This window comes from Trachypithecus francoisi, unplaced genomic scaffold (assembly GCF_009764315.1).
Source record: "Trachypithecus francoisi isolate TF-2019V2 unplaced genomic scaffold, Tfra_2.0 Lachesis_group19, whole genome shotgun sequence".
Classification (NCBI taxonomy): Eukaryota; Metazoa; Chordata; class Mammalia; order Primates; family Cercopithecidae; genus Trachypithecus; species Trachypithecus francoisi.
In genome coordinates, this window is record NW_022681464.1 from 19881965 (window position 1) to 19908451 (window position 26487).

The 26487-nt window shown below is 40.2% G+C and overlaps 1 protein-coding gene across 2 annotated transcripts in view; it reads left to right on the forward strand.

Annotated features, from left to right (window-relative positions):
- Positions 1–223: 223 nt before the first annotated feature.
- Positions 224–26487, forward strand: part of RPRD1A (regulation of nuclear pre-mRNA domain containing 1A) — a 77939-nt gene continuing 51675 nt past the window's right edge. For both annotated transcript variants that reach the window (XM_033177953.1, XM_033177952.1), the window contains exon 1: positions 224–564. In XM_033177953.1, coding sequence (XP_033033844.1) covers positions 414–564 — 151 coding nt within the window. In that variant the 5' untranslated portion in view covers positions 224–413. The remainder of the gene's footprint in view (positions 565–26487) is intronic.

The window sequence follows — 26487 nt, forward strand, 5'->3', positions numbered from 1 at the left end:
AATTTACACGCCTATATAGAGATCTGTAATCACTGCTTCTTTGACAGAGTTTCCCTTAGGGAGGGTTCAGGCCTGGCAAACTCCCACCATGCCTCTGAGACTAACCCAGGCGTCACGCCCCTGCCCACCTCCCCTGAACTTGTTTCGGCTCCGCCCCTTCCGCCTGGTGGTTCCGCTTTTAGGCCGCGCGTTTTCCCAGGGCTTGCAGCGGGAGGGGCGGGGCGTGGGTCCGTGTGACGTCACTGCCGGGCGGACGCCATCTTGCTGGTTTGCGGCCGGACTTGGATGAAGCGGCGGCCGTGGTGAGAGCGTGGGGAAGGGTGGGGTGAGGGGGCGAGGCCGCGGCTAGGGCGGCGAAACTCTCCTCCCCTCGGCCCCACCGCGTGGGACGGCGTGAACGTGGTGTCGGAGGGATGTCAGCCTTCTCTGAGGCGGCGCTGGAGAAGAAGCTGTCGGAGTTGAGCAACTCACAGCAGAGCGTGCAGACCTTGTCCCTGTGGCTCATTCACCACCGTAAACACTCGCGGCCCATCGTCACCGTGTGGGAGCGGGAGCTGCGGAAAGGTGAGTCCCCCGCACCTGTCGGCCGCCCCCCACCACCCGGCCGGCCTCCAGGCATTCCCGGTAACCCTGCTTCTCCAGCGCCCCCGGCTTCCTGGCGTCGGGATGCCAGCCCGAGGTGGTCTGCGGGCTTGGAGGAGCTGCGTGCACCACGCTTCTGCAAAGTCTGGGCTTAGATATTTATTGAATAAAGGAATGAATAATTTTAAAAACTCCAGTTAGCTTAACAAAGAAACAGTAGCAGGGGGTCGGGACTCCACAGCCAATTAGGGCCAGAAATTCAGGTGATCAGGTATTTTTTTTCATTCTGTGAATGATAATGGAGGATAAGGGAGGGAAAAGGTAGGGGAGTGGAAAGAAAAAGATTGATGTGGGTTTGGGAGTTACTTCTGTCATTTCTATAACGCAACAACTTATTCTCGTGAAATTAATAGAGAAATAGTTTTAGAAGTCTAATGTAAGAAGAGGGGTGATGCAGTAGAAAAGACTCTGAATTTGCAGATTTTAGAGGATCTCAATTGGGCAAGTTTCTTACAACTTCTGGGTTGCAGATGCCTTACCTGAAAAGGAGAGATTTGGAGTAAGTGACCTGAAGTCCTTTCCTGTTCAATGATTATATGCCCTAATGCAGTGTCTTTGTTTTCCGAAACATTTGATAGTGTTCCTGTAAATGAAGTAAACTTTTTTGAGATATTTGTCACTAAAGCATTCAGAATCAGTTCACGTATGCAGGGCAACTTGAGCAACTTTATCTGTAAAAAATTAATTATGCTAGTGCGACTGAAAATGAAAAATTTCATTTACTTAGTCTGAGCTTGTACTTTAATTCTTAATTCATGGGGTAGAGTGGACACTCTTCATTGTTGTTGCAAACATCCTGATGGATATGATGGTTGTTTATCAAGTGTTAAAGGTTTTAACAAACCGTTGTTAATCGAAATAGACGCTTGCTTACTGAACCTTGTGAAAGCTATATGATGTATTTACATAACAGACAAAATGTGAACCAAAATGTTGGCTGTATAGAATGGAGACAGTCTGTCTTTGTATATTGTTTGTGGTTATGAAAACGTCACCCATTCTTTAGAATAAATTGATTTACAGCCTTGTTTTTCAGTTTATGTGTAATAGGTATATGTGTATTGGCCCTGAATGAGGAATTCATCTTCTGTGAGTGGACAGAAAGGTTTGAGAAACACTGACATAAAGGTCTGGAATGTAGCTTTGAACTTTGAAAAGTCAGGAATTAGCTTTGCTTTTACATTTTACTAGAGTTCAGAATCAGTAACAGGTTTATCTTGTTTTTTCTTTTTGCAAAGAGCATTTAGAAACACATGTAATCAATATAGGGTTGGTACCTAGACTGTCTTAAGAACTATTACAAATCAGTAGAAAAATGGCAATACTGTTTATAGGCATTTCACATGAGGAACCTGAAAGGTCAATAAATGATACTTAATCTTACAAGTCAGAAAAAGTAAGCCAGTGAGGTACCACTTTATGGTCATCACTTTGGCAAAAAGTATGGCAGTATGGTTAATTGTTGCAGACGAAGAGAAACAGAAACTCTTACACCACTCGGCGGTAATGTAAAAACATGTAACTATTTTGTAGATCAGCTTAGTTGATGAAGTTGGAGGTATATATTAAATATATCCTTTGACCTAACAGTTTTCTTTCTAGGAATATATTCTAGAAATAAGTATTGTGCTCAAGGATTATGTTTACTGCAGCTTCATAACAAAATTGAAAGCAGGTGAGACCATGTCTTTACAAAAAAATAAGAAAACAAACAAAAAACCATTCCATTAGCTTGAGAATGGGCAAATAAACTGTGATATTGATAAAATGTAGTACTATCCAAAAGTTCTCACGAGTGAACTAGAGCTGCTTGAAACAACATGACTGAACTGAAAAACAACAAACAAAATCTTGAGCTAAGAAAACAAGGTACAGACGAATAATGCTATAGGGTAAAGTTTAAAAACATGCAAAACAGTACTCCTTTTGTTTATAGATACCTATATTAGAATATGCATAGTAGTGATTAACACCATTTTCCAAGATAGTGGTTGCCATAGAAGAAAGCTAGCTAATATTTAATGTATTTAAGAAAATGTTGGTGCAAGTGTGGGAAAATTGTAAGATACGCTTTTAGCAAGGTTTGTGATATTTCCGTATGTTTAAGTGTTTCATAAGTAGAAAAAGTTAAAGCATATAAAAAGCTGCTTTAGGAGGAGGGTGGTAGTGATGATAGTGGTGATAGTAATGGTGATGCTGATGAACATACCGCTGCTGCTGCAATCCTCATATTAGCCTGGCCTACTCTGCCAAGGGTTTCCTTTTCTTGACAGATGACTGCTTTTGTAGGGTGTAGCCTTTGTGTCCTTCCCCTTCCTTGCAGTTTTACTCATCAACTTCAGGATTCTCATCTCCGGTAGTTTAATGATAATGACAATCACTTACTGAGTACCAGACGTTCTTTTAGTTATTTTCCCATATCTTGAATCACATTATCTCTGCAGAATAATTATAGAAGAAATCAATCAATCTTGAAAATATATTAACAAACTAAGGAAAATTAGTTGAACATTTTGTGTTAAGCCAGGCATTCTTTAGTTTCTCAAAGTGTGTAAAGACAAAAATGTGAGAGTGGGAGAAGCTGCTGTTCAAAATATAACAATGAGCTGGATACCGTGGCTCACGCCTGTAATTGCAGCACTTTAGGAGGCTGAGGGAGGTGGATTGCCAGAGCTCAGGAGTTTGAGACCAGCCTGGCCAACACGGCAAAACCCTGTCTCTACAAAAAATACCAAAATTAGCTGGGCGGGCCTAAGCTACTCAGGAAGCTGAGGTTGGAGGATCACTTGAGCCCAAGAGGTTCAGGCTGCAGTGAGCCAAATGTGCCACTGCCCTCCAACCTGGGCGACAGAGCAAGGCCCTGTCTCAGAAAATAAACAAAAAAATTAAGAATGAATGGTTAAATTATATATGTTAGATATGGTAGCCATTCAGTTATGAAGGTTTCCCTTCTTTTTCTACCTTCCTTATCTTTGTCTCCTTTAATGAAAGAGTTTCTGTTTGGAGGGATAAACCTCAAGACCTTTATGAAGACCAAAATTACATATAATTTTCCTGATAAATGCAGTAAAGTGTAACCAAAAATGTAAGTGACCGTTTTGTTACTTCTTCATTAAGATGTAATTCACATACCACACCATTCATCCATTCAAGGTATACTATTCAGTGATTTTTAATGTTTATAGAGTTGTAAAGCTGTCACCAGTTTTAGAACATTTTTGTTACCCAGAAAGAAACTCCATGCCATTTAGCTGTTGTCCCCAGTTCCCCATCTCTCCCAACCCTAGGCAACTGCTAATTTACTTTACCTTTATAGATTGGACTATTTTTACCATTTCATATAAATAGAATTATATAGTATGTGGTCTTTTGCATGTTTTCCATCCAGGCTATAACATGGATGAGCCTGGAAAACATGCTAACTAAAAGAAGCCAGTTGCAAAAGACCGCATACTGTCCTTCAGTCCTTTTTATGGCAGAATAATATTCTGTTGTATGAATTTAGCCATTCATCAGTTGATAGACGTTTGAGTTATTTCCACTTTTTGGCTATTATAAATAATGCTGCTGTGAGCACTCCTGTACAAGGTTTTTTTTTGTTTTGGTTTGTTTTGTTTTTGTGGATATGTTTTCATCTTGGATATTTACTGAGGAGTGGAATTTCTGGGTCATATGGGAATCCTATGTTCAACCTTTTGAGGATCTACCAGGCTATTTTCCACAGTGGGTACATGTTTTTAAAATACATTCCTACCAGCAGTGTATGAGGGTCCAATTTCTCTACATCCTTGCTAATATTTGTTATCTGTCTTTTTGATTACAGCTGTCCTAATAGGTATGAAGTGGTATCTCATTATGATTTTGATATGCATTTCCCAGATGACTAATTATGCTGAGCCTATTTTCATGTACTTACTGGCCATTTGGATGTTGTCTGGAGAAATATTTATTCTGCCTATTTTAAAATTTGTCTTTTTATTACTGAGTTGTAAATGTTCCCAATGTTCCCAATGTATACTAGGTACAAGTATTGTATTATATTCATACCACAAATATTTTCTTCCATTCAGTGGGTTGTCTTTTTACTTTCATAATAGTGTCCTTTAAACTGTTTTAAACTGTAAATGTCTCAGTCAATACTAGGCTAAATTATAAAACTTAATATACATTATTTATATTCGTTTCTGTAGAAATATTGACCATGAACATACCTGAACTTAGAAACCAACACTAACATTTGGGCTCTTTTCTACACACACTCACTGAAAGATCTCTATAAGAGCTGTAGAAAACAAGATAGATCGATAGATAGATAGGGGGAAATTGTTTGTAGTTGAAGGTCACTGCCCTCCCTTGTCTGGTGATTGTATCCTTTGTACCAGCCTCTTTTATGTTATATTGGTGTCTTAACAAAACTATAAGTGCCTCAACCCCTTAAAGTATGTTAATTCACCCTGTATTTATTGATTGTGTATTACAGTGGTAAAGAAAAGAAAAGTTTATTTCTGCCCTCAGAATTTATAGTTTCGTGGTAAGGGCAACCAATAAACAAAACATTTTTGATATAAATTTTGTGTTTAGTTCTTTGAAGGAGGAAATCTTTAGTTAGAGGGAAATCATCTCTGCAAGGTGATGTTTAATAGAAGACCTGTTTGAAGAAGTTGGGGGAGTTTGGGCCTGCAGCCACTGGGAATATGTGAAAGTGCTGAGGTGATAAATAGCTTTGGATGCAAAGAGCCAAACCTGGAAATGGTCGGCCTTTGAATGCCTATTAACTGTGTTTCCTAATTTTTTTTTTTTTTTAAATGAGACAGTGTCTCACTATGTTGCCGAGGCTGCTCTTGAACTTGGGCTCAGGTGATCTTCATGCCTCAGCCTCCCAAGTAGCTGGGACTACAGATGCACACTACCATGCTGGGTTTATTTTTTTCTAGGGTTGGCAACAATTAAAATAATACATTATTTGAGGTTTAGATTTTCCTCCTGTTTGTAATCATTTGTTGAAATGAGCACGTTTTCATCAGTAAGCTATGTTAGATATCTTTCAGGGAACTAATTACCATTCATATTGTATTATAGGTTGGGGAGTTACATATTGGTTGTGAAGTAGATAGTAGGCTCCTTCACGTTGTTTTCCTATTTCAATTTTTAGCTTCCATAGCCCCAGCATACTGCGTTGGATGAAAGATCTTAAATATTTGTTGAATTAACATTCGTATTCACTAATACAGCTTTAAATTTGTAAGATGTGCTAAAATAAGTACTGTATATTCTTGCCTGTTCTTACTAATTTGGTTTTAGAAAAATGGAGAAGTTAAAGAACATTTTTCATTTGCTTTAAAAATATATAGCAATATAAATCCTAAAAATGAGGAGATTCTGTTTTAAATTGACAATTCAGTGACTTTTATATTGTCTGATACTGTTACTCGTTTCTCTTTCAGAGTTAGAATTGAAAAAGTAGACAATGCTTGCACCTTCTAAGTTCTTATATTTAAGAGGATTAATGTTGTCAAACTGACCTTGATGACTCCCATGTAGTGCATGTCTGGGCTCGGCAACAGAGTGAGACCCTGTCACAAAAAATACAAGAAATTTCCTCTGTTTTCTTTATTCAAGAAATACTTACTGATCTCCTTACTCTCTTAGTGAACGAGGATGATTGAGCACATAAAAAGACGTATAACTGTCTTCATGAAGCTTACATATCAGCCAGGCAAGTGGACTCTGCTAAACTAGTAACTGCACAGTAATACAAAGGAGAAATGTAATTGGGAACCTATCCTAGTTTATGGAATCAGGGAATGGTCCTTTGATTTAAGATTTGAAGTATATGTAGAATTTACTAGGAGCTGTACCAAGAATATAGACATAGGTTTTAGCTGTTGTAATCATTCAAATGTGGTCTTATGTAGAACAGCATTATTTGACTTTTCAAATAGAACATTTCCATTCATGAGTCCTTTCTGGAGGTAGACAGGATAACACACATTTAGATAAACTTTAATTTTTAAATTTTTTTTGAGACAGGGTCTTACTCTGTCACCCAGGTGTAGTGGCATGATCTCGACTCACAGCAACCTCTGCCTCCTGGGCTTCAGTGATCCTTCCACTTCAGCCCCCTGAGTACTGGGACTCTAGGTGCATACCACCATGCCTGGCTAATAATTGTTTTTGCATTTTTTGTAGAGACCATGTTTGCCGTATTGCCCAGGCTGATCTGAAACTCCTGGGCTCAAGTGATCCTCCTGTTTTGGCCTCCCAAAGTGCTGGGATTATAGGCATGAGCCATGGAGCCTGGGTTAGATAAACTTTTAGTGTTTTGTATCTGAAAATAAGTGTCTTAAGGTGTGTGTGTGTGTGTGTGCTATATGTTGTTGTTTTTGAGAGACAGGGTTTGGCTCTGTTGCCCAGGCTGGAGTGTGGTGGTAGATCAGGGCCCACTGCAGCCCCAACGTCCTAGGCTCAATCAATCCTCCTGAGTAGCTAGGCCCACAGGTGCATGCCACCATGGCTGGCTGATTTTTTCTTTTTTTCTTTTTTTTGGATAGAAACAGGGTCTTGCCGTGTTGCTGAGGCTGGTCTTGAACTCCTGGGCTCAGATGATCCTCCTGTCTTGGCCCCACAACATGCTGGGATTATAGGTGTCAGCATTGCGCCTCACCTTTCTTATTTTTTGTTTGTAAAAATATATAAAGAGGATTATACAGAAAAAAGAAAAATGAAAGGATTATAATGATGAATTATTTATTTAGTCACCTTGCTGTCATCTGAGCTTTGTGGTCATTTTGGTTCTCTTGCATAACTCATGGCTGTTCTAAGGTGCCTATTCATCTTGTTCTCCTTTTTATAGCTTTTCTTACTCCTTTTTATCTGTAATAACTGATAATTTTTTTTTTAACAAAATGGTTTACCATGCTTATGTTGAATGCTTGGATTTTCCAGGTGTGTTTTTAAAAATATTTAGTAGGTAATATGTACATAAAATGAAATTTAAAAGGCAAAAAAGTCTGGATGTGGTGGCTGACACCTGTAATCCCAGCACTTTGGGAGGCTGAGGTGGGCAGATCACTTGAGATCAGGAGTTCAAGACCAGCCTAGCCAATATGGTGAAACCCTGTCTCTACTAAAAATACCAAATTTAGCTGGGTGTGGTGGTGGGCACCTGTAATCCCAGCTACTTGGGAGGCTGAGGCAGGAGAATCACTTGAACCTGGGAGGGGGAGGTTGCAGTGAGCCGAGATTGTGCCACTGCATTCTAGCCTGGGAGACAAAGCTAGACTCCCACCTAAAAAAAAAACAAAAAAACGACCAAAAGCCTGTAAAGAATGATATATGGGTTCTTTCCATTCCTATTCCCTCCTTAACCATTTCTCTACCCAGAATCAGTCTGTTAATAGTTTAATGGCATTGCTTTGTTTTAAAAAATGATTGCATTGTATTTCATTTTATGGATATGTCAAAATTTACATAATTGTTACTCTGTTGATGAACGTTTAGGATGTCTGTTTTTTCTATTAAAATGTATATGTCGTTAGTAAATATACTAGTATTTTCTTAATGGTTTTAGGTGATGATTTAAGAGACCTTGATAGAAGGGCTCGGCATTAGTGTATCACACCATTTTGTGAAAAGTTCATTACCTTAAGTTTTTCTATGTATTGGTGTGTATTCTCACTCTCATTCTGTTGCATTGCTCTGTCTACTCGTGTAGCACTGTTATATACTCTTTATTATGTTTTCATGGCTGATAGGACATGTACCCTCTCAGACACGCTTTTTTCCCTTCAGCAATTACTCTTCCCTGTTGCAGAGTTTTCTTGTGTATTCTTGTTTTGTTTTTTTTATATAAACTCTAGAATCAACTTGTTATTTACAAGAACAAATTTTTTGGTATTTCTGGAATTATCACTTTAATTTGTTACGGTATCTAAAAGAGAATGTACATCTTTATGATGGCAAATGTCAGGCTGAGAACTGTGCAATCTTATTTTAAATGTGTATTTAATTGTTTAAGTGATTTTCAAACTCGTTCAGATGTCACTTCTTGATGCTTTGTAAAAAAAACTCTGTAAAGAGTATCATGAAATGCACATTTAAGTTTAAAATAATTGTCTAACTTTGTGCTAAATAAATGTATCTTACTTGATTCTTGTACAGGCTAATAGAAGGAAGTATTGAAGAATTAAGTCGCATTATGAAAAAAGACTTAAAACTGAAAACATCAATTAGTTTTTCTCTAAGTTGGGAAAATGGTTTGTATTGGTTGATTTTTGTGATGGCACACTTTGGTCCAGTTAAAGGAACATCATTTTGCTTCAGAATATGGTTTAAAAATACCTTAGACATTTAATCTAGCAAATCATTTTTGTCAAGGACCGTATTTTTGCCAAACTATCAAAAAATTCACTTTTCTTAGTTGAATATCATGAGGTATTATCTTGAACAGCATTTGTGATGGTTAATTTTCTTTGTCAACTTGACTGGGCAACAGGATGCCCAGACATTCAGCCAGCCATTTCTGGATATGTGTGTGTAGGTGTTTTCTGGATGAGATGAACATTTGAATCAGACAGAAAAGCAGATGCCCTCCCTAATGTAAGTAGGACTTACCCAGCCAGTTGAAGACATAAATAGAATGAAAAGGTTGATTTTTCCATGAATAAGAGAGAACTTCTGCTGACTGCCTTTGAGCCTGAACTTTTTTTTTTTTTTCCTTTTTTCTTTTTTTCTCCTGCCTTTGGACTCAAACTGAAGTATTGGCTGCTCTTCCAGGTCTCCAGTTTGCTAGCCTTCAGACTGGAATTACACCATTGGTAGTCCTGGTTCTTAGGCCTTTGGACTTGGACTGGAACTATTCCATTGGCTCCTCTGGATCTTCAGGCTGTCCTGCAGTCTGAACTGCAGATCTTGGGACTTGTCAACCTCCAGATTCCCATGGCTGATTCCTTATAATCAGTCAGTATTTCTCTCTCTGTCCTATTGATTCTATTTCTTTGGAGATCCCCAAGTAAAAGTAATTTGAGCACTTCATCTAGATTTACTAATATTTTATTTATTTACTTATTTATTTATTTTGAGGTGGAGTCTCGCTCTGTTGCCCAGGCTGGAGTGCAGTGGTGTGACCTTTGCTCACCGCAACCTCCGCCTCCTTGTTCAAGTGATTCTCCTGCCCCAGCTTCCCGCGTAGCTGGGATTACAGGCACCCACCACCACATCTGGTTAATTTTTTTCTATTTTTAGTAGAGACGGGGTTCATCATGTTGGCCAGGTTGGTCTTGAACTCCTGACCTCAAGTGATCTGCCTGTCTTGGCCTCCTAACGTGCTGGGGTTACAGGCATGAGCCACCATGCCCGGCCATAGATTCACTAGCATTTAATTGGTAAATCAATTAGTACGGGTTTATAATTTGATACTTTAGATGGTGTTTTTAGTTTCTGTCATAAATATGCTGATGATTCGATGATCTTTTTCTGTAGCCCCAGTCTCAGCATCACTGAATGGCATTTCCTACACATCCCAAACGCATTGTGCACATAAACCCTTTTTTGTCATCTTCCCCCATTCCCATTCCTCTTTCCTATTGCTCCGCCTTTCCTATTTCAGTGAAGGGCATTACTAATCTTCTAGTTGCCTATGCTCAGAACTTCAAGATTGTTTCAACCTCTTTCTTCATAGTTTTCTCGCCTTCAGCTTTTTAAATTATTTTTGGCAGTATCTCCCTTGCCTTTCCTTTTTCACCCCACTGCCTAGGTTCTCATATTTACTAGTATTCTTGCTGTAGCCTCCCAGCGGATCTCCTTGTATCTAATCTCATTCACCTACTAGCTGTCCTCCTTACTCATGTTAACATAGAATTACTATTATGACCCAGTAGTTTCACTCCTAGGTATATGTTTATGAGACTTGGAAACAGATATTCAAACAAATACTTTATAAGAATTCTCATAATAGGACTGTTCATAGTGACCAAACGATTGAAACAACCTGCATGTTCATTAGCAGGTGAATGGATAAACAAATATGGTATATCCACATGCTGGAATATTATATTCAGCTATAAAAAGGAATGAAATACTGATACATTCTACAGTGTTGAGCAACCTCAGAAACGTGCAAAGCAAAAGAAGTCAGACACAGAAAGTCACATATTGTGTAATTTCATAATATACGGAATATCTAGAATAGATAAGTCCATAATACTCCTGGAGGCTAGAGTGAACAGAGGAATGGCGAATAACTATTTAGTGGGTGTGGGCTTGTCTTTGGAGGTGCTGAAAGTATTTTGGAACTAGATGGAGGTAATGGTTGCACAATCTTACAAATGCAGTAAAAAAGCCTGAATTGTATGCTTTAATGTGGTTAAATTTATGGTATGTGAGATTCACTTCAGTTTTATAAATGATGTAAGTGTCTTGTACTTTAATGTGTCTGTGTGCTTTTATGTACTTTTTCTTTTTTCTATTTCTCCTCTATCCCCTAGTCTCCAGACTCTCATGACAACTCCTCTCTTCAGGTTTTTATAGTCTCTCCTGGGAAGAATTAATTGTTCACCCACCCATCATCCCTAGTTCTGTTTTTTGAGATGGGTTCTTTGAAACATTTTTTGAATTAAACTTTAAAACTTTAAATTTATAATTTATAATTCAAATTTATAATTTCAGTTAACATCTTAAATTTGAATTGAGGTTGGGCATTGGGCGTGGTGGCTCACACCTGTAATCCCAGGTGGCTCACACCTGTGATCTGCCCGCCTCATGATCTGCCAAGGTGGGCAGATCACGAGGTCAGGAACTTGAGACCAGCCTGGCCAACATGGTGAGACCCCATCTCTACTAAAGATACAAAAAATTAGCCAAGTGTGGTGGTGCATGCCTGTAATCCCAGCTACTCAGGAGGCTGAGGAAGGGGAATCACTTGAGCCCAGGAGGTGGAGGTTGCACTGAGCCGAGATCATGCCATTGCACTCCGGCCTGGGTGACAGGGCAAGATTCTGTCTCAAAAAAAAAAATTTTTTTTTAAATTGATACCAACTTATCTTCAATAGGATACAAAAACTCTGTTCCTCTATAGCCCTGTCCTCCTTTTATGTTATCACAAATTACATCTTTATATGTTGTATACCATTTGATAAACTTATGTTTTATGCATTTGATTTTTAAATCACATAGGAAACAAAAAGAGAAGTGACAGACTAAAAATACAATATTGGCTTTTATATTTACTTAGGGAGTTACCTTTACTGATGCTCATTATTTCTTATGGCTTCTAGTTACTATCTAGTATCCTTTAATTTCATCCTGAAGTACTCTCTTTAGGATTTCTTGTAGGTCAGGTTTAATAGTAGCAAACTCTGTCAGCTTTTGTTTAGCTTGAAATGCCTTAATTTATCCTTTAGTTTTGAAGGATTTTTTTGCTAAGTATAAAAATTTGGTTGACAGTTGTTTTTTTTTTTTTTTCCTGTTAGGATGTTAAATACATTGTCTTACTGTTTTCTGGTCTCGTGGTTTCTGATGAGAAATTGGCTTTTAATCTTGCTGCTTTCAAGATTCTCGTTGTCTTTGTTTTTGACAGTTTGATTATAATGTGTCTTAGTGTGGGTTTCTTTCAGTTTATCTTGCTTGAAGTTTGTTAAGCTTTTTGGATTTGTAGATTCATGTCTTTCTTCAAGTTTTGGAGTTTTCGGCCATTAGTTTATCATGTATCATTTCTTCATCCTTTTCTCTTGCTTTTCTTTTTGTAACTTCATAATGCATTTGTTAATTGGCAGATCCATTAGACTGTGTTCATTTCTCTTCATTCTTTTTCTTTCTGCTCCCCAGAATCAATAATTTTAATTGTCTTCAAATTCACTAATTTTTCCTACTCGTGACATTTTCCATGGTGTCATGTACTTTTAACTGTTGTTATTATAGCATTTATCTATAATAGTGTGTTGAGTTTATTACTGGAGGACTGAACTTATTTCTTTATTCCCTCAGAACCTAGCATACAATAGACACAATAACTGTGTGTTGAATGAGTTACTGAATGAATGTTGAAAAGTGTAGAATCTGAGGGTTTTAGAATTGGAAGAGGTATTAGAGAATATTTGGTTGTTTCTTTTAGAACTAGTGTATGATTTAGGAACTTCTGATATCTTGAGTCAAATAATGAACCCTGAGTTATATTTTCTTGGTTGAGAAAGACCTGAAAAATTTCCAGCCTTTTTAGTCTATTACATTGTTCCACCCTGTTCATACTTAACCCCTTTTAGAGCTGTGGTCCTTAAAATGTGGTCAACAGACCACTGTGAATCACCAAGACCCTTTTAGGGGGTTATATGGGTCCAAAAGGTCAAAATGATTTTCCTGATACTACTTAGGCTTGTTTGTCCTTACTTGCTATATTGACACGTCTTGATGATACCAAAGCAAAGGGGGTGAAAACCAGTAGCACCTAATCATTAGTTAAGGCAAACTGTACTAGTAATCATTGCACAGTTTTCCATTAAGCAGCGTAGGTCTGACCTTTGTGGGTCCATGTATACATGAATTTTCTTCCTGAGGCAGCAAGACACCAACTCCTTAAGTTTTGGGGGGGGTCTCAAAAATTATATGCAGGTTTTTGATTGTGTGATGGATTGGTGCCTGTAACACCTGTGTTATTTAAAAGTCAACTTTTTTTTTAATGCCACACACAGTTAAAAAAAAAAAAATCAGTTGTATCTAATGTGCACATTAAAGGCAGTAAAAAAAAAAAAAAAAAAAATTCTGGTGTGGTAGTTCACACCTGTAATCCCAACACTTTTGGAAGCTGAGGTGGGTGAATTGCTTGAGCCCAGGAGTTTGAGATCAACCTGGGCAACATGGTGAACCCCGTCTCTACAAAAAAAAAAAAAAAAACAAAAATTAGCTGGGTTTGGTAGTGTGTGCTACTGTAGTCTCAGCTATTCCCTAATGACTAATGATGGTGAGCATAGTTTCGTGTACTTACTGATTTTCTGTATATCTTTTTTGGATAAATGTCTGTTCAAGCAGTTTGCCTGTTTTGAATTGTTTTTTGTTGAATTGTAGGAGTTATATGTGTGTGTGTGTGTGTGTGTGTATATGTGTGTGTATATATATATTCTGGCTATTAATCTCTTAGAAGTTCAACGATTTGCAAGCCATATATGAGACGCATCTTCATGATACAAAAGCAAAGGTGGGTGAAAACCAGTAGCACCTAATCATTAATTAAGGCAAACTGTAGTAGTAATCTTTGCACAGTTTTCTATTGAACAGCATACTCTGAGGTTGGAGGATCCCCGACTCAGGAGGTTGAGGCTGTGGTGACCATGGCTGTGTCACACTGCACTCCAGCCTGGGTGACAGAGTGAGACCCTGTTTTTTTTTTTTTTTTTTATATGTATACACACATATATATGTATGTATCTATAACATATATAAATGTATATATAACGAAATTTACAATTTCAACCTTTTTTAGTTCGGTGGCATTAAGTACATTCAGTTGTTGTGTAGCACTCATCATTATCTCCAGATCTTTTTTCCATTTCCCCTAACTGAAACTTTGTATCCATTAAACATTAACTCCCCATTTTCTTCTTCCCCAGCAACCCTTTTATTTTCTGTCTCTGTGCACATCAAAAGCACAAGCAGATACCACTTCATATCCATTAGAATGGCTATTATCAAAAAGCAGAAAATAACAAATGTTAGTGAGGATGTCAAAACAAGTAAGAACCCTGGCACACTGCTGGCCAGAATATAAAATGGTGCAGCTGCTATAGAAAACTATATGACAGTTTCTAAAAAATTTAAATATACAATTACCATGATTCAGCAATTCTACCTGAGTATAAACTCCTAAAGAATAAAGGAGGGACTCAAACAGATATGTGCACACCCATAATTCCAGTGTTCCACAGCAGCATTATTAACAACAGCCGAAAGGTGAAAGCAACCCAAGTGTCCAACAACAGATAAATGAATAAACATAATGTAATATATACTTAAAAAGAAAGGGTATTCTGACACATGCTACAACATGGATGTACCTCAAAAACATTATGCTAAGTGAATTAAACCAGTCACAAAAGAACAAATTGTATGATTCCACTTATATGAGACAACTAGAGCAGTCAAATTCATAGGTCTGACCTTTGTGGGTCCATGTATACATTAATTTTCTTCCTGAGGCAGCAAGACTCCCTGAGTTTTGGGGGGGGTCAAAAATTATATGCAGGTTTTTGATTGTGTGATGGGTTGGTGCCTATAACACCTGTGCTATTCAAAAGTCAACTGTATTTTTAACGCCACACACTCACAGTTAAAAAAAAGTCAGTTTTACCTAATGTGCACATTAAAAGCAGTAAAAATGACCAATTTTGTTGAATCTTGATCCTTGAGTACATTTTTGTGTGTGTGCATTTTTTCATTGTGGTAAAAATAATACGCGGCAGGGTCTGGTGGCTCACGCCTGTAATCCCAGCACTTTGGGAGGCCAAGGTGGGTGGATCACCTGAGGTCAGGAGTTTGAGACCAGCCTAGCCAACATGGCAGAACCCCATCTCTACTAAAAATACAAAAGTTAGCCGGCAGCGGTGGTGCATGCCTCTAATCACAGCTACTCAGGAGGTTGAGGAGGAGAACCGCTTGAACCTGGGAGGCAGAGGTTGCAGTGAGCCGAGTTCATGCCACTGCACTCCAGCCTGCACAATTCAGCTCTTGCTGAACACATTTATTTGCTGTAAAAATTTTTTTTCCATAAATTCCTTGGCGTTTGCTTTGTAGATAATCATGTCATCTGCAAATAGGGACAGTTTTATTTCTTTTTTAATTTTTTGTCTTTTATTTCCTTTTCTTGCCCTATTGTACTTGCTATAATATCCAGCATCATGTGTAATAAGACTGATGAGAGTAAACAGTTATTGCCTTGTTCCTGATCAACATTCAGTCTTTATCCATTGTGATGGAATGTTAGCTGTAGGTTTTTTTTTCTCTTCTTTTTTTTTAGGTGCTTTTTATCAAATTGAGGAAATTCTCTATTCTTGATTTCTGAGGGATTTTATCATGAATAGTTGTTGAATTTTGTCAGAAGCCTCTTCTGCATTAATTGGTTTGACCATGCAGTTTTTCTTTTTAGCCTGTTAATATGGTGCATCACATTGATGTTCTTTTTTTTTTTTTTTTTTTGAGGCGGAGTCTCGCTCCGTCGCCCGGACTGGAGTGCAGTGGCCGGATCTCAGCTCACTGCAAGCTCCGCCTCCCGGGTTTACGCCATTCTCCTGCCTCAGCCTCCCCAGTAGCTGGGACTACAGGCGCCCGCCGCCTCGCCCGGCTAGTTTTTTTGTATTTCTAGTAGAGACGGGGTTTCACTGTGTTAGCCAGGATGGTCTCGATCTCCTGACCTCGTGATCCGCCCGTCTCGGCCTCCCAAAGTGCTGGGATTACAGGCTTGAGCCACCGCGCCCGGCCCACATTGATGTTCTAATCTTGAACTAGCTTTGCATTCCTGGAATAAATTACACTTATCTGTGTTGTATAATTCTTATTTATATGTTGCTGAATTTTATTTACTAATATTTTGTTAAGAATGTTTACATCTGGCTGGGTGCAGTGGCTCATGCCTGTAATCCCAGCACTTTGGGAGGCTGAGATGGGTGGATCACCTGAGGTCGGGAGTCCGAGACCAGCCTGACCAACATGGAGAAGCCCCGTCTCTACTAAAAATATAGAATTAGCCAGGTGTAGTGGTGCATGCCTGTAGTCCTAGCTACTTGGGAGGCTGAGGCAGGAGAATTGCTTGAACCTGGGTGGCTGAGGCAGTGGTGAGGCCAGATCACATCAATGTGCTCCAGCTTGGGCAACAAGAGTGAAACTCTGTTATTAAAAAATAAAAAAGGAATGGGTACATCTGTATTAACGAAGACTGTTGGTTTGTAGTTTTCATTTTTTTGGGTTCTGTGTCTGGTTTTGATGTCAGAGTGCCATAGCACTAACTTCATAAAATGAATTGAGATGTGTTCCCTCTTCTATTTTCTTTCTTTCTTTTTTTTTTTTTGAGGCGGAGTCTTGCCCTGTCGCCCGGACTGGAGTGCAGTGGCCAGATCTCAGCTCACTGCAAGCTCCGCCTCCCGGGTTTATGCCATTCTCCTGCCTCAGCCTCCCAAGTAGCTGGGACTACAGGCGCCCACCACCTCGCCCGGCTAGTGTTTGTATTTTTGGTAGAGACGGGGTTTCACCGTGTTAACCAGGATGGTCTCGATCTCCAGACCTCGTGATCTGCCTGTCTGGGCCTCCCAAAGTGCTAGGATTACAGGCTTGAGCCACCGCGCCTAGCCTCTTCTATTTTCTAGAAGAGATTGTGTAGAATTTTAAAGATTCTTTAAACATTTGGTATAATTTTCTGGTGGAAACCGTCTGGATCTGGAGATTTTTTGGGGGGGCGGATTTTAAGATTGAGAACTCAATTTCCTTAATTGTTATAAGGCTATTCAAATCTGTTTCATACTGAGTGAGTTGTGGTAGCTTGTATTATTTGAGGAAGTGGTCCATTTTATCTAAGTTGTCAAAGTTATATGCCTAGAGTTATTCATAGTATTTCCTTTTTATCCTTTGGATGCCTGTAGAGTCTGTAGTGATATCCTGTTTTATTCCTGATATTGATAATTCGTGTCTTCCCTCCTGTTTCTTTGTCATTCTGGCTGGAGACTTTTCAGTTGTATTGATCTTTTCAAATAACCAGTGCTTTGCTTCATTGATTTAATTTTTTTCTGCATTTTTATGTTTTTATTTTCATTGATCTCTGTTCTAGCCTTTATTATTTCATTCCTTTTACTTGCTTGGGTTAATTTTGTTCTTTTTCTAGGTTCTTGAAGTGGGAACTTATTACAGATTATTGATTTGAGACTATACCTTTAGTGTTCAGAATTTCTCTCAGCACTGCTTCAGCTATGCCCCACAGATTTTTGATATGTTGTATTTTCAACATATTTTATTTATTTATTTATTTTTTGAGACGGACTCTCGCTCTGTCGCCCAGGCTGGAGTGTAGTGGCCGGATCTCAGCTCACTGCCAGCTCCGCCTCCCGGGTTTACGCCATTCTCCTGCCTCAGCCTCCCGAGTAGCTGGGACTACAGGTGCCTGCCACCTCGCCTGGCTAGGTTTTTGTATTTTTTAGTAGAGACAGGGTTTCACCGTGTTCGCCAGGATGGTCTCGATCTCCTGACCTCGTGATCCGCCCGTCTCAGCCTCCCAAAGTGCTGGGATTTCAGGCTTGAGCCACCGCGCCCGGCCTCAACATATTTTATATGCTAGTTAATAAAGGATTTTTATGATGGCTGCTTGCTTTATTTATTTATTTCGAGACAGAGTCTTGCTCTCTTGCCCAGGCTGGAGTATGGTGGTGTGATTGTAGCTCACTGTAAACCTCCAACCTCTGGGCTCAAGCCTCCTAAGTAGCTGGGACTACAGGTATGAGCCACCATGCCAAATTTTTTAATTTTTATTTTTGTAGAGATGGGGGTCTCATTGTGTTGCCCAGCCTTGGTGGCTGCTTTAAAGTCTTTGTAAGATCATTTAAACCTCTCTACTTTGTGTTGGGATCTGTTGCTGTTTTTCCCCATTCTGTTTCAGATCTTCCTGATTCTTGATATGGGGTGATTTTTTTTTTAATGGATATAATGGATTTTGGGATGTTATGAGACTTTAGGTTGTTGTTGTTGGTTGTTGTTGTTGTTTTTGAGATGGGCTCTCACTCTGTCACCCAGGCTGAAGTGCGGTGGCACCTCACTTCATGACCTCCCAGGCTCAGCAATCCTCCCACCTTCTGAATCCTCCCACCTCAGCTTCCTGAATACCTGGGATTACAGGCATACGTCACCATGCCTGGCTGATTTTTCTGTGTTTCTTGTGAAGATGGGGTTTCGCCATGTTGCCCCGGCCTGGCCTTGAACTCCTGAACTCAAGCAGTCCACCCACCCCGGCCTCCTATAGTGTTGAGATTACAGTCATGTGCCACAGTGCTTAGCCAAGATGATAGATCTTATTTAATCTTAATTTAACTGGGTTTCACTGACACTGCCCCATCAGGAGGAGGAGGTACTGTGGTACTGTTGTGTGCGAGTAGAAGTTCTGGCTTTCCAGTAGGTCTCCACTGACACCGTGGGGAGGGGAGAAGGAGTATATGTTCCCATTACTGCCATACCATGGTGAAAGTCCTGTTGTTCCCCTAGGCCTCCTGTGATACAGCCCAGTGGGGAGTGTTTCCTTATTGCTGAGTGGGGTTGGAAGTCCAGGTTCCCTACTTTGCCTTCTCTGACACTACTCTGGTGGGAATGTTGGGATCCACATTACAGTACTGTGAGGGTGGAAGTCTAGGCTTACCATTTTCTTTGCTAGTATTATGGGTATGGCAGAAGTTTTTTTCTATGGTGTTTGGCTGGAGCAGAACTGTTTTTGTGCTGTTATTATAGGCATGAGGCACCATGCCTTGCCTGTTTTCTTTTTTTATCATTTTTAGCTCATGGATTTTTATATGTTTGTATTTCAGACTATTGTTATTATTTTTGATGCTCTTTTGTCAGTGGCAGCCTCTTGGAAGTTTGCTTGTGTCCTTTGGATACAATTGCAGTTTTTAAAATCACTTTTATCCTTTCTAGCATGACAAGATGTCCTTGGTACATTTTGTGCATTTCCTGCTTTTATTTGCCAGAGGACGTGAGACTTGACCTGCTTTTATTTAGTTATTTTATTTATTTATGTATTTTTTTTTTTTTTGAGATGGAGTCTTGCTCTGCCACCCAGGCTGGAGTGCAGTGGCCGGATCTCAGCTCACTGCAAGCTCCTCCTCCCGGGTTTACGCCATTCTCCTGCCTCAGCCTCCCGAGTAGCTGGGACTACAGGCGCCCGCCTCGTCGCCCGGCTAGTTTTTTGTATTTTTTAAGTAGAGACAGGGTTTCACCGTATTAGCCAGGATGGTCTCGATCTCCTGACCTCGTGATCCGCCCGTCTCGGCCTCCCAAAGTGCTGGGATTACAGGCTTGAGCCACCGTGCCCGGCCAGTTATTTTATTTTTTATATTTTTTGATGCTGCAGTCTTGCTTTGTGTCCAGGCTGGAGTGCAGTGGTGTGATCTTGGCTCACTGTAACTTCCACCTCCTGGGTTCAAGTGATTCTTGTGCCTCAGCCTCCTGAGTAACTGGGATTACAGGCGTGCACCACCATGCCTGGCTTAATTTTTGTATTTTTAGTAGAGATGGGGTTTCACCATGTTGGCCAGACTGGTCTTGAACTCCTGTCCTCTGGTGATCCACCCGCCTCAGCCTCCCAAAATGCTGGGATTACAGATGTGAGCTTTCGTGTCCGGCTTTGATCTGGTTTTATTAATGAAATGTTTTTTAGGGACACAGTATGGGGCTTGAGAATGCTGATTGATTTCATTGTAATTTACATTTAATTACAGTTTCCCTTTGAACAATATGGGTTTGAACTGCCCAGGTCTATTTCTATGTTAATTTTTTTCAGTAAAAGTTACATGAGTGTGTTTGCCTTCCCTTCCACCTCCTTCAGCGCCTTCTGCCTCCGATGCTCCTGAGACAGCAAAACCAACCGCTCCTCTTCTCCCTCTTCCTCCTTAGCCTATTCAACGTTAAAATGACGAAGAGAAAACCTTTTTGATGAAAACACCTCCACTTAATAATAAATGTTTTCTTTCTGTGATTTTCTTAACATTTTCTTTTCTCTGGCTTACTTTATTGTCAGAATACAGTATATAGTTTAACATACAAAATACGTGTCATTTATGTTATCAGTAAGGCTTCTGCTCAGTGATAGTCTATTTGTAGTTAAGTTTTTTGGGAGTCAGAAGTTATACATGGGTTTTTTACTGCACAGGGGGTTGACCCCCTTTACTCCCCATTGTTGAAGGGTAGCTGTACTTTAATAATTGTTTTGTGTCCAGAATTGGTGGGTTCTTGGTCTCACTGACTTCAAGAATGAAGCCACGGACCCTCGTGGTGAGTTACAGTTCTTAAAGACGATGTATCTGGAGTTTACTCCTTCAGACATTCAGATGTGTCTGGAGCTTCTTCCTTCTGGTGGGTTCATGGTCTGCTGCAGATCTTCGCAGTGAGTGTTACAGCTCATAAAGGCAGCGTGGACCCAGAGAGTGAGCAGCAGCAAGATTTATTGCAAAGAGCGAAAGAACAAAGCTTCCACAGTATGGAAGGGGACCTGAGCAGGTTGCCACTGCAGGCTTGGGCAGCCTGCTTTTATTCCCTTATCTGGCCCCACCCACATCCTGCTGATTGGTCAATTATTACAGAGAGCTGATTGGTCTGTTTTACAGAGCGCTGAATGGTCCATTTTGACAGCATGCTGATTGGTGCATTTACAATCCTTGAGCTAGACACAGAGTGCTAGATGGAAAAGTTCTCCAGGTCCCCACTAGGTTAGCTAGACACAGAGTTAGCTAGATACAGAGTACCAATTGGTGTATTTACAAACCTTGAGCTAGATGCAGAGTCCTGATTGGTGTATTTACAAACCCTGAGCTAGACACAGAGTGCTGATTGATGCGTTTACAATCCTTGAGCTAGACACAGAGTGCTAGACAGAAAAGTTCTCGAAGTCCCCACTAGGTTAGCTAGACACAGAGTTAGCTAGATGCAGAGTACCAATTGGTGTATTTAGGAACCTTGAGCTAGATACAGAGTACTGATTGGTGTATTTACAAATCTTGAGCTAGACACAGAGTGCTGATTGGTGTATTTACGATTCTCTAGATAGACATCAAAGTTCTCCAAGTTCCCATCCGACTCAGGAACCCAGCTGGCTTCACCTAGTGGATCCTGCACTGGGCTGCAGGCGGAGCTGCCCGCCAGTCCCAAGCCGCACCTGCACTCCTCAGCCCTTGGGCTGTCGATGGGACTGGGCGACATGGAGCAGGGGCCAGCGCCTGTTGGGGAGGCTCAGGCTGCGTGGCGGCGCACCACAGGGTGGGAGCTCAGACATGGCAGGCTGCAGGTCCCAAGCCCTGCCCTGCGGGGAAGCAGCTAAGGCCCTGTGAGAATTTGAGTGCAGCACTGGCGGGGCAGCACTGCTGGGGGACCCGGCGCAATCTCCGCAGCTGCTGGCCCGGGTGCTAAGCCCCTCACTGCCCTGGGCTGGCGGCGCCAGCCGACCAGGCCGCTCGTGTGCGGGACCCACCGAGCCTGCGCCCGTGGGAACTCGAACTGGCCCTCGAGCGCCAGAGCGCAGCCCCAGTTCCCGCCAGCGCCTCTCGCTCCACACTTCCCCGCAAGCAGAGGGAGGCAGCTCTGGCCTCAGCCAGCCCAGAGAGGGGCTCCCACGGTGCTGTGGCAGGCTGAAGGGCTCCTCAAGTGCTGCCAGAGTGGACGCTGAGGCTGAGGAGGTGCTGAGAGTGAGGGCTTCTAGCACATGTCACCTCTCATCGTTGGTAAAATGAGGATAACTTACCTTGTAGGGTTGTTTTGAAGATTAAATGAGATACATAAACTTTTAGAACAATGCTCAGGTCATAAAAATTGTAGTCAGTATTATTTCTTTCAATTTATTTGTAAAAAAGCAAAAAAGTTTTAGTCTCAATTTCATTCTATAAGTGTAATGTGAATAAATGGGTATGGTATGTATTCCAGAATTGTTCCACTTGACAGTGTATTTTATAGTGGTCTAATGGTCCAGGATGAAGTTTATTTGTCTCAGGATTTTTATAATTCATTTGTTGCATATACTGAAACCAAGGTTTTAAAAATTATTTTGTTTACGAAAATTTCTTAGCAATTTGAATTTCCTTTGGCCTTTTAGAATGGAAAAGATGTTCCTTTGCTTGGACCTAGGTATTTTGTTCTCCTTAACCAAGCATTGAAACAGGAGAAGCCATGGATAAACGCACCTACACAACAAAGTCGGTTGGTGGAGTACCAGGCAAGCACTATGCTGAAGCCTTTTTCAGCATGTAGGCTCAGAGTAATCATTTAATATATAATTTATATGTTTCTCTTTTATAACTTAATTCTTTGTTGGTAACTCCGCCTCTTCCCCCCCAGATTCTTCTTGGTCTTTCCCAAAGATATAGTTATTGTTTACTGTGTTTGTGTGTGTGTGTAACTTAATGCTATGTCTTTGATATTTTTCCATATCAGTACATCAACCTCTATTTCATTTTTGAACAGCTGCAGAATATTGTGTGGATTGTATGAATGTTTATTCAGTTCTTTCTTGATGCTGTCATGAATATCCGTAACGATTTCTTTGTGCATTTATGAGAAATATATCCATAGGATAAATTCTTAGAAGTACAATTTGCAAGGTCAAGAAGCTATGTGCAATTATGTTTTCTGAATTCTGATAGATATTACCAAGTTGTTTTTCTGAGAGGTTGTACTAATTTATGATTTAACCACCAGTGTCTGAAGGTATCTAAATTTGGTCATCTCACTCATACTTTTGTCAGTTTTAGTTCGTGTCAGATTTTAGTCTTGGTCACTTTAGTAGGTTGAAAATGGTAGTTGGTTTTAATTATTTAACATTTCTGTTTCTTTTTACTTTCTGTGCACGTCTTGACTGTTTTTCTATAAGTTATTTGTGAGAACTGTAGAGTGAAGGAAGGAAAATGAAAATAGTTGAACCCAATACGTTAAAAAAGTACAAATGAGAGTGCTAAGAAAGTTTGTCTTTCATAATCTGAATTAAAAATTGTTGCGGTTTCTGACAACAGTGTAATTTTACATGTGTTCCTGTCTCCTGTGCTGGCTGAGGTTAATGATCAGAAACTAAGTTACTGGGACAAGTAATTAAAGCCAAGGTCTAGGCCCAAATGTATTCAGTAAACATTGATCAAGTTAGGAGCTAGCTGTTGGGTTTGATTTTGGTAGATTTGACAGTCATTGTTCTCAGTGGAACTTAGTTTAGTTGGGAAGCACTACATGAAATAAAAATAATTATAGTTAGGGTAGATGTGCCATAGGAATAGTGTGGAGTGCTATGAAAGCATCTCAGGGCTACCTAACCTGTGTGGTCTTATTGGTCAGGGAAAACTGGAGGAACCCATTTAACTGAGGTCTGAAGTATGGTAGGAGTTGGGGAAGTTGGAGGATAGTGTTGGATGTGAAGAGTAGTGTAGATGGTAGAGACCTCTTTGTTTAAGGCCTTTGGTGCATATTAAGGATTTTTAAAAATTTATCTGGAGAACAGTAGAAAATCTTCAAAGGCTTGTAAGCAAGAATTGACAGGATCAGTCCCTACTGTGTAATTTGAAATGTGAACCTGAACTCTTCCAAGGAATAGGCTGCCAAATCTGAGACCTCCTGGCAGTAGTACAGGAGTACATCACCTCTACCCACTTTTCACCCACCTCTGCTGTGGAGAAGCAGCCAGCTGTGTCTGACTGAACTCTTTGTCCTGTCTGGGACAGATAGAATCCATTGAAGAATCATCTATTGATTATATGCTGTGACAAAGATGTTGACTGACTATAGCAGTTTTTGGCTTACAACCACCTATCCATCCATAGGAACATGACTTCCCCACAGTGCCACAGGCAGAAGGAAAAGTCTTGAAGTTGTTTTGGAAACAGGTTCAGAGAAACACTCTCAGGATACAAGTCTACACAGCACAGACCTTTCTTTTTTTGCCTCAGAAAATGCTGATTTCCACAAACGTGTGTTTTTAATTTGTTGCACTGTATTTTTTTTTTTTTATTATACTTTAAGTTCTAGGGTACATGTGCATAACGTGCAGGTTTGTTACATATGTATACTTATGCCATGTTGGTGTGCTGCACCCATCAACTCGTCAGCACCCATCAATTCATCATTTATATCATGTATAACTCCTGAATGCAATCCCTCCCTCCTCCCCCCTGCCCCCTCCCCCCTCCCCATGATAGGCCCCAGTGTGTGATGTTCCCCTTCCTGAGTCCAAGTGATCTCATTGTTCAGTTCCCACCTATGAGTGAGAACATGCGGTGTTTGGTTTTCTCTTCTTGTGATAGTTTGCTAAGAATGATGGTTTCCAGCTGCATCCATGTCCCTACAAAGGACGCAAACTCATCCTTTTTGATGGCTGCATAGTATTCCATGGTGTATATATGCCACATTTTCTTAATCCAGTCTGTCACAGATGGACATTTGGGTTGATTCCAAGTCTTTGCTATTGTGAATAGTGCCGCAATAAACATACGTGTGCATGTGTCTTTGTAGTAGAGTAATTTATAATCCTTTGGGTATATACCCAGTAGTGGGATGGCTGGGTCATATGGTACATCTAGTTCTAGATCCTTGAGGAATCGCCATACTGTTTTCCATAATGGTTGAACTAGTTTACAATCCCACCAACAGTGTAAAAGTGTTCCTGTTTCTCCACATCCTCTCCAACACCTGTTGTTTCCTGACTTCTTAATGATTGCCATTCTAACTGGTGTGAGATGGTATCTCATTGTGGTTTTGATTTGCATTTCTCTGATGGCGAGTGATGATGAGCATTTTTTCATGTGTCTGTTGGCTGTATGGATGTCTTCTTTTGAGAAATGTCTGTTCATATCCTTTGCCCACTTTTTGATGAGGTTGTTTGTTTTTTTCTTGTATATTTGTTTGAGTTCTTTGTAGATTCTGGATATTAGCCCTTTGTCAGATGAGTAGGTTGCAAAAATTTTCTCCCATTCTGTAGGTTGCCTGTTCACTCTGATGGTAGTTTCTTTTGCTGTGCAAAAGCTCTTTAGTTTAATTAGATCCCATTTGTCAATTTTGGCTTTTGCTGCCGTTGCTTTTGGTGTTTTAGACATGAAGTCCTTGCCCATGCCTATGTCCTGAATGGTACTACCTAGGTTTTCTTCTAGGGTTTTTATGGTATTAGGTCTAACATTTAAGTCTCTAATCCATCTTGAATTAATTTTCGTATAAGGGGTAAGGAAAGGATCCAGTTTCAGCTTTCTACTTCTGGCTAGCCAATTTTCCCAGCACCATTTATTAAATAGGGAATCCTTTCCCCATTTCTTGTTTCTCTCAGGTTTGTCAAAGATCAGATGGCTGTAGATGTGTGGTATTATTTCTGAGGACTCTGTTCTGTTCCATTGGTCTATATCTCTGTTGTGGTACCAGTACCATGCTGTTTTGGTTACTGTAGCCTTGTAGTATAGTTTGAAGTCAGGTAGCGTGACGCCTCCAGCTTTGTCCTTTTGACTTAGGATTGTCTTGGCAATGCGGGCTCTTTTTTGGTTCCATATGAACTTTAAAGCAGTTTTTTCCAATTCTGTGAAGAAAGTCATTGGTAGCTTGATGGGGATGGCATTGAATCTATAAATAACCTTGGGCAGTATGGCCATTTTCACGATATTGATTCTTCCAATCCATGAGCATGGTATGTTCTTCCATTTGTTTGTGTCCTCTTTGATTTCACTGAGCAGTGGTTTGTAGTTCTCCTTGAAGAGGTCCTTTACATCTCTTGTAAGCTGGATTCCTAGGTATTTTATTCTCTTTGAAGCAATTGTGAATGGAAGTTCATTCCTGATTTGGCTCTCTGCTTGTCTGTTACTGGTGTATAAGAATGCTTGTGATTTTTGCACATTAATTTTGTAACCTGAGACTTTGCTGAAGGTGCTTATCAGCTTAAGGAGATTTTGGGCTGAGACAATGGGGTTTTCTAAATATACAATCATGTCATCTGCAAACAGGGATACTTTGACTTCTTCTTTTCCTAACTGGATACCCTTGATTTCTTTCTCTTGCCTGATTGGCCTAGCCAGAACTTCCAACACTATGTTGAATAGGAGTGGTGAGAGAGGGCATCCCTGTCTTGTGCCAGTTTTCAAAGGGAATTTTTCCAGTTTTTGCCCATTC